Raw genomic sequence first — 13305 nt, 5'->3', positions numbered from 1 at the left:
GGCTCTGTTACTGCTAATTTTCATCTGCAAGTGGTAAAACCCCAACTAATGTTTTTGTTAAGCTAGGTCTAGCTAATCCTTTTCTGTCAACAACATTTTTCCCATACCTGATTCAAATTTCTTTTAATTTTGTAGTGCCATAAACCCTCCTTTTCTATTCGCTGCCTTAGTCATTATGGATGATAATATTTCAAGTTCTTACTTCTCTCATAGCACACTTATTATCTGTCTGAACACTTAATCCACAAAATAAAATCTAATTTAAATAAAAGAAAATATATTCCCTCAAGAATTTGGTTTGCTAACATTTTGCTCCAAGTTACCAGACTGAGTCACCAATCAAAGGTAAGATTTACCTTAATGTGATTTAGTCATTTATAAAATTTCACTGACATAAGGAAATTCTATCAAAGTCATTGCAGAGTAAATTAACAGATGGGTCAATGCACAAAGTTCAAGGCATAAGTCAAAAGAGAGAACTATTCAATTAAAATCACTGCCAGGTCAAAGCTGGCAGTGGGGCACAAATATCAGAACTACTCAAGAAAAGATGGGTTTTGTAATGATAGGGATGGGGAACATCCTTACCTGTCTTCTGTTAGCTTCATTAGGGTTGTTCCTTGAGTAGAGAAGACAATAAAGGACATTCTTAGCTGTGGACTGGAAAGGAAAAGCAATTCTATTAGGGCAGAAAGAGAGACTGTGGAATGCCATTCCCTTCCAGGCTTCCCCCCTCTTCTTCTCTTTATATTACGGCTGCCAGAGCTGCCAACCTTCAACCCAAAGGGCACCTTCACAGCTGGTGTTGCAAGTAGTCAGCCAGCAGCTGACTTGAAGCTGTGGACCAAAGAGAAGACCCACTTTGTCCTCCTGGAGGCTGCTTCTGATTTAACCACCACTCAGTGAGTGTGGGTCACAAGAAAGAAAGCTAAGATTCAACACTTTCCTCTGCTCTGTCTGAAGTGTGCCCCTAGAAGGCTGGTTTGCATGCTGTTTATACAAATCAGGATCCCAACAGACAACATTTGATAGTGTCTCCACTGTAGTCTGGTGTATCCTCTACTGAACAGGGTGTCTCAGGCAATGACAGCTTGATGCCATTAGTCATTAAGATTATACAGTTCATTTTACTCTGAAAGTAGGATCACCATCAACTTTTAATATCTATTTGGCTTCCCAAGGAGGTTACCCTATAAGGAAAGCATGTGCTGATGGGCCACAAGACTATCTATTCTACTTGGTAGTTAAACTTCTCATGATTAATGAATACATCGGCATGGTTTTTATATGGCGGTACTTGGGAGCTTTGCCAATGTGAAATCCACACTCTGAGAGATAGATCAACTCTCAGCTGAGGACGAACATGTTTTTCGGTCTGCAAGATAGACTGTCAGACTACAGTGGATTCACCACTGGAATGCCATCCTTTGGGGCTCTCTCTAAGTAGCCAGATGGTTCACACTTCATAGCATCAACCTATTTCTTCATGATGCAGTAACCTCCCATACCTGGCCCCAAATCTTATATTTCCCACTTCCTTAAATGTTTCCCCAAACCTTCCCCCTTTTCCTGACAACAGTCATTGTTTCCTAGCTGGTGACCTTGCCTATCATCATTCCTTCCTCCAATTCATTCCTCACGCTGCTTCCAGGATTATTTTCCTAAAATATAAATCAGATCTTGTCACTCATCTGCTATCAAACCTCCAATGGCTCCTAATGCATCCAAGATAAAGCCTACATCCATTACCGTATGTCTGATGCATCTTTGGAAACCCTTTAGCATGGTGTGTAATACTTGGTAGGAGCCCAAGCAACACCTGGTGAATTGAAATTGGCCTTTTGAGAAAGACCTGGTTTCTCTGTCCATGGCACCATGCTGCCTTTTACTACCTCACTAGTGCTGGGCCAGGAGGATACCACATCAGAAATGATAATAAAAATCATAATTATCATGATAAGATCATAATGGCCAACCTTATCAAGTACTTACTATGTGCCAAGCACTACTGTAAGTGATTTGCATGTATTATTTCATTAAACTTGTAACAACTTTATGAGATCATTACTATTATTATTCCTATTTTCCACGAAAGGAAATTGAGACCCTGAAAGATAAAATAATTTTCCCAAAGTCACACAGTGGGAGAGTGGTAGACCTAGGGCTTAAAACCAAGCATTCTGATGCTCGAACTTGGGCTCTTAACCACTATGTTATACTGCCTCCCTTATATAGAGTTAAGCTCTGGAAAGAATGAATTTGAAATGCGGGAAATGTAGGTCTCCGAGGGGTAATTGGTATATGAATCTGGGCTGGAGACATAATTTGGGAGTTCTCAGCATACTGATGTGAGTAAAATTGTTCAGAGTATCAGCAGGGAGAAGGGAAGGGAGCCAAACCAGAACCAACACCAACATTTAAAGGCCTGGCTCCGGGCAGGGGATGAAAGGAGAGCCAGAAGCCAGCAGAGGAGAGAATTTTAAGGAGAGATAAATCTGAATCCAATGAAGCTCCTCTATCCAGCAGAAAAAGCACTGCATGGTTGTCAATGGATTTGTCCTCTAGGGCATCACTTAGGGAATTTGGTGAGAGCAAGCAGGTCGAGGGTGGGGATGAAGGCCAGATGGGAGTGGGTTAAGGAATGAATGGGAAGTAAGGATATGGAGATGGTGAGTCTTTAAAGATATTTGAGTGAGAAACTGGTAAAGAATTAAGGTAGCATCTATAGGAAGACATGATCAGGAAATTCACTGTTTTTTTTCAGATGAGGTTATGTCTATTGATAGTGGAAATGGAGCCAGAGGAAAGGTAGAGAAAAATACAAGAGAGAAACAAAGACCTGGGGGATATTGGAGACAATGGGATAAAATGGACTAAAATGGAAGGACAGGCTTTAAATAGGAGGGATACTTGAATCTCAGAGACGATGGGAAGGGCATGCATCCATCTTTTAAGAGGAGGATTGGAATAGGAGGTAATCCCTTGCTTGCTGTTCTCTGGGCTCTTGGTGAAATAGGAGGTGAAGTGCTTTGCTGAGAGTGATGGGTGTGAGGTTCAGGTTGGGGGCTTCAAGAAAATGGTGAAAAGTTATATTACTGATTGAGCAGGTATCATGTGTCAGGCACTACTATAGGCCCTGGGGCTGAAGTAGGTAACAAAAGACAGACCCTCCTCTTGGAGTTTGCGTGGCAGTAGTGTCTTGGTGCCACACTTTGAGGAGGGTCCATAGCCAAATAGGGCCAGAGGAGACAATTAAAGGAAAGTGCCTCATGGTCTAGATTAAGCCATGTCAACTACTCTGGTCCTCAGTTTCTTTGTCTATAAAACGAAGAGGACTGGATTAAGTGCTCTCTTAGTTCCCCCAACTCCTACCTCTAATGTCTTTGAATCTAAAATAGCAAAGTGTCTGGAGTTTCTGAAGGAACTGGGGAAGAGAAGTGTTGCGTGCTCACTCTCAGCCAGGTGCTGGGCTACTTGCTTTGCACACTTAGCCAGGTGCTGGGCTACTTGCTTTGCACACGTTTTCTTGTATAATTTTCACATGCAAACTAGGGTTCAACCAAGGTAAGTAAATTGCTATGGTTGCCCAACGGAGCTTGGATGCAAATCCACATCTGCCTAACTTCAAAGCCTTTTCCAGGAGACTCCTCTGCTTTAGAGGGAACAGAAAACAATTAGAGGAAAGAGAGACATAGCAGATATTCTCAAGTGTCTGGAGGCAGATTTGTTTTATATCACTCCAGATGGATGAGAGTGTAGGAAAGGACATTACGGGTCAATGACAAAAAAGACTCTTATGGAAAATGGAATTATCCAACTATTGGGTTGTTTGCCTCAAAAGGCAGCAGTTTCTCACCAGAGCTATTCAAGTTGGGGGTTAGTGAATGCCTCGGAGGATAGCTTGGGAAGTTGTTCCTTTCAATTCTAAGTTTGTACAATTCTCTTAACTTTGGGAGTGGGTAGATACCATCCATGTATTTGCTTCTCTTCTTTTCCTCTACTTTTCCCTCCTGTCTCCTCCCAGCCTCTGTTTTCTCCCTTCATCTGGGTGTAGATGCTTCCTGCTGTAGTTTCCAATTTTTGGCATAACAGAGAGGACACCTCTTAACCCTCTCCCTCCAATCAAGCAGGTGGGTACATGTTGAGACCAGTAAGTGAATTTGCAGGGAACACATTTGTCATGACCCTGGTCTCAGAGGACAACTTGTCTTCTGAGATTAAAAAAAAAAACATATTCAAAGAGGAAGTATATGGTTACTCACATCAGCTGGAAGACTCTACAGAGACCATCAAGCAGGGTTGGAGCTGCTTTCAAATTGACAATGATCAGAACAATTTCACCAAAGAGCTTGACAACTGGCTTCAAGCACATCCGTTAATGCTATCACAGTTGTGTTGTCCTTTGGAGGTTGCACGCAAGGAGGGTGAAATGACCTGCTTTCTTTTACTAGTGGGTGTCTATACTTATTGGAAAGTAGGACCTCCAAGGCCCCTGCAATGTGTATAGTGACAGTGTTCAAAACTGCATTGTCCTTCCTTGGAAAGTGGTGTCAAGAATGCTCAGAGGATTCTACCTGATAAGGCATATAGCCAGGCTGGCCAACCATGGCAGTTTGCCCAGGACTGAGGAGACTTCCCAAGATGTGAAACTTCCAGTGCTAAAACAGAGAAAGTCCTGGGCAAACTGGGATGAGTTGGTTACCTTACACCCTACAGCCTCTACACACGGGTCCAGCCAGAATGAGCCAACTGCCCCAGCATGAGGCACCGTGAAAGAAAATGTTAACGATCCTTCTAGAAGGATATTATTTGACAAGAGAGGGAGAAAATTAAGATGTTGGTCTTATAACCAAATCAGAGTCCTCTTGAAAACACAAAGTCAAAAGTTATTCTAACATGCGGTGAAGATGAAAACAAAGTCAAGTCTCTGTTATAAGATCTGAGAGTCTACCTTTGTCAAAAAGCATCCCCAAAGTGGTTACTAATTAGTAGAATAGCAAACAGGCTGGTTTTACTCATGACAGAGAACTACTCATTATGTTTCTCACCTGATGAATTTATGAGCCAACTGTTCCACGAAGTAATAGATTTCATTCCAGTGGTGCAGCACACTTCCTGATCTAGGAAAATAAAACAGATGTGACTTGATCAGGTGTTCATTTGTCTTTACCTTGTGTCATATAGTCTATTATTTTACTTTTGTCCTATCCTCTAACTGGGCTCATTGTCTGAAATTTCCATAACTTTGTAAATTATTTAAAAGGATGCTTAGACTTAATGTTAGAATTCTGAGAAATTTTGGTAAAGAACTCCCTTCACTCCACCTCCTACTCCTTCCCACCCCATTCCACACACTCATACGCTAAAAACAAAACAAAAAACAAAAAACCCTGGGCCCAACCAGATTCACAGGTTAGTTTCAAATCTTTAAGAAACAGTTATTTTTGTGCTCTTTAAATTATTGCTCTGATGAGAGAAGAAAAATGATTCCAATTCATTTAAATGAAATTAGCACAAACTAGATGCCCAAATAGACAAAGATAAACAAATCCCCCTCCTCAAAAAAGAAGAGTCCAAATTCATTGGTAAATACAGATTCAAAAATCTGTAAATAAAATATTAGCAAAATGAATCCAGCAGGAATCCAAAAGAATACTAATTAATTAACTGGTATTTATTTCAGGAATGTATTGATAGTTCAACATTTAAGGATAGCTAATGCAACTAGTCATACTAATAAATAAAAGAAGAAAAATGATACAGCTTTTCTTTAATAAAAAGGGGGAAACTTTACTGAAAAAAGAGGGAAACTTTCTCTAAGACAGATGGGATCATAGCATTTTAGATTTGGAAGGGGGCTTATTTATTTCCCAAGGTTGACTTCTGTCTCACTGATACGACTTAACTACTGCTTCAGTTCAGCTTCTAAGTATTTTTCATAGTGCTCGTACTTCAATCTGTTGCATTGACTTCATAGTAAGTTTTTCTATTCTAACCCACTCTTCTGTAGCTTTGATGTTCTTTCCTTTCACTTAAGGATCTGTTTCAGCTGAGCCTTGCATTTCTGCCTGTCATTCTAATAATTCTTGAGGTTAGAGTTTGCTCCTTTGACTCTGACATTTTGTACTGCAAACATTTTCCACTGTTTTCAGATTACTTTTATTTTTTATGCACTCATTTATCTTAATTTTAACTTCTAGAGAGTTATTATTATTTTGTCTTTGTTTCAGATTATTTTATAGATATTTAAGATGAATTTGGGCAAAGTAGATTTTAGGCCTGCCTTTTCATGATGCAATATCTTTAGGAATTCTCATTCTGGTTGAGTGTATTCCATCTCTATGAGGAAAATTTATTTTCTTCTGCCCCATATCCAGAAATGATATGTCTGTCTGATCTGAGCAGAAGTGATACAATATGTTACGGTCATGCGCTGAAAGATTCCGTATCATAAGGATATCTCATGTTCCTCAAGTTAATCTATAACTTCAATTCTAGGAAAAATTCTGAAAGGAAGTTTTGTTAAACTCAAAAACTGACTCCAGAAATGAAATGAAGATTACAGTTCTAAAAGTAATCAAGGCAATAATGAAAAAGAACAAAGTTGGAAAGATTGCCCTATCACATATAGTGGCCCTATGTGCATGATATACAACAGTAGAAGGAATGGAGTAAAATGGAGAGCCCACACCTCGATGTATGTGAGGTCTCTCTATACAGTGAAAGTGGTGATTCAAACTGGGGAGGGAGAATGAACCCTTCCATAAGTGATGCTGTGACAAGGGATTTATAGTTGGAAACAACCAATCAGATCACTATCTCATACCAAATGTCACCCTGGATGTATTAAAACCTAATGGGAAAAACACAACTTTCAATCCATTGAGTGAATTATAGAAGGAGGTTTTTATGTCATCATGTTAGTGAAGGGTTTCTTCAACCAGATACAAAAAGTAGGAATTGTTTTTTAAGAAAAGAATAATTTTGACTATCTGAAGGGTCTAAAATTCTGGATGACAAAAGATACCATAAACAAAGACAAGAAGAGAGTGAGAGAGACTTCCCTGGTGGCCCAGTGGTTAAGAATCCGCCTTCCAGTACAGGGGACGCGGGTTCGATCCCTCATGGGGGAACTAACATCCCACATGCCGCGGGGCAACTGAGCCTCTCTAGTGTACTGCCACTAGAGAGAAGCCCGCGCAGCCACAATGAAAGATCCTGCATGCTGCAACTAAGACCCGACACAGCCAAATAAAACAAAAATTAAAAAAAAAAAAGAAAAGAAAAGGAGTGAGAGAAGATGTCTGCAACAAATAAAAAAGGCAAAAGATTACTGTCCAGGATATGTAAATAGTTGGTACAAGTAAATATTCACAAGGCAAACAATAGAAAAATAGACAAAGGATCAGAACCGGCAATCCCCTGAAGGATGGTAAGTCAGCATTTGAAAAAACATTCAACTCTTCTGATAAATATAGAAATGCTTTTTTAAATAATTGTTTGGGGAAGAGCAAGCAGTTTCAGGGGTCAGCAGCATAAAGCCCACAGGGTAGAGGGGTGAGGAGTTGGGGAGATGGGGAAAGGGATCAGGGAGAGAAGGGGACAGGGGCTCTTTTATCAAAAATAAACCTTTTCCAATAAACTTTTCTATTCCAGTTTCTCAGCCTTTATACATTCCATCTGCTTCGGACACGCAATGTCCACACTGGCAAACTCCTACTCATTCTGTAAGATGCAACTTGGTCTCTGCCTGTTGCCTTTGACCAACACAGATGGGGCTCATTGCTCCTGCCCCAGGCTCTCAGGGCACCGTGTACATCTCTCAGTCACCATCCTCTGATACTGGGTTGCAATCACTTTTTTTTCCAGCTCCCCTTGTAAGGGTCTTAAGGATATTTGCTTCTCCAGCATCTACCTGTTTGTTGGATGGAAGGAAGAAGAGTGTGGGGAGAAGTCTCTATTGCTCATGGATGCCTCCTGATCTTTTGCCAACTGGACAGCACCTCTTCCGGTCTCATTTGGATGAACACCCTGGGCCTGAGACTCAGACGGCTCCAGCTAATTCCTGTGATCCTATGTGAACCTGAGGAGCCTTCCCAGATGGGTCAAGGATTCTAGAGCACAGCTCCTTGGTGAATGGGCCTACCTAATCATCAACAGTAGATGTCTGAGCTTAATGCGAGCTGGGGGGTCTCCCAAAAGCTCATCAGAACAGCATATCCCAGCCCTGCGCTTTTAAAGATTTGGAAAGCCTTTTATTAGAATCCCAGCCATCCTCCTGGACAAGCTTCCGTTGTAGATTTCAAATCTCAAAGACTGGTCCTGGCTCCTCTTCTTCAGCTATGGGGTAGATGCTCTGGTCCTGGAGACCCTAGGGAGGGGTCTGGCAGATCTGGCCCAATGCTGTACATGTGCTTCAGAAGAGGCACTATGTGACTGCTGGTCCAGTTAGAATTCTACAACTCCTTTCCACTGGAATCAAGAGATTTCCTTGAACACTGATTGTCTGTGCCCACTTCTGAAATACAGTGCTGTGTTTTGGTCCATATCACCCAAACAAGTACTATCTGAAATTTTGGTTCCTGAGGGGTAGGGTAAGACACCTATGATTAGAGAGGAATCTCCACAGCTCCTCTATTCCATGTTTGATTTTCTCATCGGTAGAGAAGTCCTGTAGTGAGGGAATTAAACTGGGAGGCGAGGCAAAGTAGAGGTGAAACAGGGACTTGAACTAGAATTGGGGATCTGTTTTTGGCTGTCTGCTAAAGGAGCAGGGGTTTCGAGTAAATCCTTTTTGAGTTTATTTCTTTGTTTTCAAGGATTGGCCGCAAATCATTTGCATTCCTTTACTTATTAAAAAGGGTCACCCAATGTTCATTTACATTTTCTTTTGGCTTAAAGCATTTCATTTTCACTATTCTTCTGTCTGACTGACATGTAAAATTTAGACAATATTGGTATTCATCTGATTTCTTGATGCTAGATATAGGGAAAGATCCAAGAAATATCCTGGAGTGTTAAGAAAAAAGTCTAAAGCTATCTGGAACACTTTCTTGCCAATTGACAGGTGCTCTATTTCCTCAGGAAGAAAATAAAATGAGGCCCTTAAGATAAAATGAGAGGGAAGGAGATATTGACAGGTTTGCTTCTCCCATCCCAGCTTTACTAATAATTGTCCTGTTACTGTTGAGGTTTGTTGTTTCATATTTACACACGACCATTCTTTATACAATTATATAAGCCTGGACCAAAATATACCCTCTTTGTGACACGCTTGAGATGTACATAGCCTATTCCCTCAAGCACTGAGGGTAAACATAACCTTCTAAGATTCTGGGAACAAAACTGGTTTTGTCTTCTCTTGGGTTACCATGGGACCCCAAGGGGCCTCAGCTACGAGAGTGGCAGAGGAATATGGGGTTATGTAGATCTGCACCTTGGAATCCTTCTAGTTTTCATGACTGAGCTTCTTAACCCACACATGCACGTTCTGTCCTACCCCAAGATCAAATCACCTCTTAGAGAAGGAAAGAGTCCCGTGGCAGCTGCTTCTGGTTTTAGCATGGAGGTGAGCATGTTGGACGTCCCCAGGAGCAAGGGGCTTGCCTGACTGGTGCCATAGTCCTCTCCCCTGCCTCACCACCACCCATTGACCACAGATGGACTCCTAACTCTGAACTCTTAACTACTCCATCCATGGGGGATCTGGAAACTACCCACTAAGACTTGAACCAGACTACTGCCCTTCTCTCATGGGGATAGATATGCTGGGTCCTTAATTTTGTTTGGACTTTCTGTTAAAACGTGCGTGTCTTACCCACACTTTGCCTTGTAAACTGATTTTCTGGTTTGTAATCTGATCTAGTAGCTACTCCCAGAATAATCAACCCAGGATGGTGTGCCCATGTTCAGACCTTGGCTTCTTTTCAACCCTGAGGACCTAAGTGGACTCCTGGCCATAGCCAGGAGAAGTAGGGTGTTGGTTGGGGAAGTGGCAGCTTATCTCCACCTTATAATGTGTAAAATATCTCATTTATCATGCCAACCTGTTTAAGAATTACTGATCTTAAAATCCCAGCTATGGAGCCCTAATGTTCTCTTTAGTAATGGCTCACCCAGCCATTGTTACCAAAGCCCCAGGGTGGAAATAAAAACTCCTTCCTAGCCCAAATATAAGTATTACTGGGAAAGATTCCATTGAACTCTGCTGTGGATTGTTTTGTCTTGTTTTTTTTAAAAAATTGCTTTTAACACACAATGGCTGACTAACCATAGCCAAAGAGTTGAAATATACATGTTTTAGAAGTCAGTGGATGTGAAATGTCCCAGCTATTTGACTCAATTAAATCCTAACTCAAATGCAATTCTAGCCCCTGAAGATTTCCATGGGCCAACTGGGTATCAAGATGGTGTGGAGGATTCAGGCTCTTCTTGGGATTTCATGCCTTGGTTCCACGAGTATAAATCTCAGCAAAATTTGGTATTCAAGTAGTCTCCCAGGAATTCTGCTTCATTACAGCCCTACAGAGTTCTGTGCTTAAAGATTCACTCAATACACTCGGGTCCACTCAAAATCAGAGTCAACCCCTCTTCACACCACCTCCTGACTGGGCTTTGAGAAGGGCTCCCCAGACCATCAGGAGGCAAAGCCACCAGTCCCATGAGAAGGTAACTGCTGGGGGCAGCTCCAGAGCTCCTTAGCTATTTTTGTTTTTCTACGCCCTCTCCAGTGTCTGGAACATGATAAGAAGTCAATACATTTTGTGACAGTGCATTCACTGTGTGTTCCCAGTGAGGGGTTTTGCGTGAAACCTTGCATGGCCCTCAGATTATTGCTCAGTTATTTCCAGGGGTTTGATATGCAAAGAGTAAGAGCAAAATAAGAACACTGAGTCTCATTTTGATTTGTTTCTGAAACACATTCTTTTGTGTTTAGGTGAGTTTCCAAACCTCCCTGTGGTTAAGCCCCTTAGAAAACACATGCTCTTTCCATTAACCACAGATACAACCAGTCAGAAAGAAGCAAGTGGGCCAAATTGAGTTAAAATTGTCCCCCCTCACCCTTTGCACATGGGTTAGGGTAAAATGAAAGGGGAAAAAAGAGCTCACAGTCGGAGCCATCACCCAGGAGTCTTTTAATTCTGGAAGAGCAGAGTCGCGGTAAGGATGGAAATGATAAAACTGTCAGGTCCTGCTTTTCCTTAGCCCCACCCGGCTGAAGTCATTCACCTCCTCAGTGACCCCACCCAGGTCCCCAGCTAATCCTGGGAAGGTATGGCAGCCTCAGGCGCAACTAAGCAGGACCAGCAATTAGTTCTGGCCCCATGTTCATCTGTATCCCCCCATCTCACCTCCATCCCACTCCCCCACTTCTTCCTTGGCCCTCCTCTCCTTCCTCCTAGCCTCCCCTACACCCTAACTGGCTGGAACCCAAAACCCAGCCCAGAGCTTCAGCCCTTGTCCTCCTATGATTGACTGGGGTCATGGCCAAGCCTCCCTCCTGCTCAGAAAGCTTGACCTCGACCCTTGCCTCCACTCCAATTCCGTCAGATACCAGTGCAGACCCAAACCAAGCCACTGAGCACTGTACTTTGAGTAGATGGGCTACCCGCTCTGCTCCTGTCTGCGTCTGGAGACCCCAGCCCCGCCGTACTGATGTGTGAGGAATTTCCCCTTTAGTCGATCTCACTGATGGCTACGACAACAATGACTTTCAAGCTGTGGAATGCAACCTATTAGTGATTTGGGAAATCAGTTTGGTGGGATGTTGCCAACAGTTAATAAAAATGAAATAGAATAGAAACATCAGATATATTGCATACCGTAGCAGAAAGTCATGCTACGTGAAACGTTTAGTCAACTATGTGTAAGTAATGCACATACACTGTGTTAAGATGTAAACTGTATTTTTCTTGTGAATGATCAAAAAGATATTAGAGCAAAACACGTACTCCTTTCACCTCCACCAATTTGCCTTTTCTAACGCGCGCGCGTGCGCACTCACGCACCAGGAAAAGCCTAAAGACATTTTCTCATATAAAGTATTGGTACTTTTGGTGCAAATTCAACACAAAGCTGTTGTTGTTGCTGTTGTTACGAGAACAGAAAACTGGTTAGCTGTCCAAGAGGTATTTCCCATAATTGAAACGCACACCAAGGTGTGATAAAGGAGGGCCACCCGTCAAAGCCACCAGTGCGATCGGTGGATGAACACCAGGTGACCATGACAAGACAAGGGATGGTACTGTGGCTGCCAGAAGACTCAGAGGCCCCCTTCACGTGCAGGCCACAAGGACACAATAAGCCCCCCTCAAACACAGAGCCATAGGAGTGAGAGAAGTGGGGGCAGGGCAAGACTGAAAAGATTTACATTTACTGAGTGTTTAAATTCTTGCACTGGGCTAGGATTTCCCGTTTGGAAGAAAGGTGCCTCCTCTCCTCACTACACCTGCACCCAGTAGGAGGGTCTTTTGAAGATAAGCAAAGCAGCTTCAAGTTATTTTCTCTATACTCGAGTATAGTGAGCGTAAGTTTTTTCTACCCTGAGACGGTGGCCACTGTAACTCACTCCCCACTGTCATGATTATTAAACTCCCGGGAGCAAGGTATGAAGTGCTCGTTTTCTTACCCACACTCAGGATTAGCTCTTTCTCAAATATCTGTAAGTTTTATAAATGAAGATGAGTTTTCATTATAGCTTTTATTTGAATGTATTTAATAATAGGCCACAGATTTTTTTCATATTTACAATTTATTTGTCTTTCTTTGTTTTAAAACATGGTGGATCAGTTAGGACCAGCCACATAATGTGTAGGATCCAAAATGAAAACACAGGGCCTCTTGTTCAAAAATTATTAAGAATTTCAAGATGGCAACAGCAGAGCATTAAACTAAGGGCAGGACCTTTCTAAGTGCGGGTCCCTGGGCGACCACACAGGTCCCATGCCCACGAAGCTGACCCTGGCATCGGTATCCTTTGCCCATTTTCTATTGGGGTGCAAATGTTTTCTTAGACCAGCGGTCAGCATACTTTTTCTGTACAGGGCCAGATGGTAAATATTGTAGGCTCTGTGGGCCATATGGTCTCTGTGGCCACTACTCAACTCTGCTGTTGTAGCACAGAAGCAGCCACTGGCGGAACATGAACTAAATGACAACACAATTTTATTCAGAAAAACAGGCTGCAGGCCATAGTTTGCTAACCTCTGTCCTAGACAGTCACTTTCTTTCAGTCTTCCTCATGACAAGATAATATAAAAATCTATATATTTTTTCCTGGTAGCTGAAGCTTTAGTGTACTTTCAC

The 13305-nt window shown here is 42.2% G+C and overlaps 1 protein-coding gene across 1 annotated transcript in view; it reads right to left on the bottom strand.

Moving 5' to 3' along the window:
- The window catches only part of ANTXR1 (ANTXR cell adhesion molecule 1), a 241491-nt gene that overhangs the window by 211306 nt on the left and 16880 nt on the right, over positions 1–13305 (bottom strand). The window contains exons 2-3 of the mRNA XM_061210663.1: positions 5049–5120; positions 589–660 (exon numbers count right to left, since the gene is read on the bottom strand). Of these exons, the coding sequence (XP_061066646.1) occupies positions 589–660; positions 5049–5120 (144 nt within the window). The remainder of the gene's footprint in view (positions 1–588; positions 661–5048; positions 5121–13305) is intronic.

Source organism: Eubalaena glacialis, chromosome 14 (genome assembly GCF_028564815.1).
Source record: "Eubalaena glacialis isolate mEubGla1 chromosome 14, mEubGla1.1.hap2.+ XY, whole genome shotgun sequence".
Lineage (NCBI taxonomy): Eukaryota > Metazoa > Chordata > Mammalia > Artiodactyla > Balaenidae > Eubalaena > Eubalaena glacialis.
Note: the sequence above shows the minus strand (reverse complement) of the source record. Positions and strands in the feature narration are given on the sequence as shown.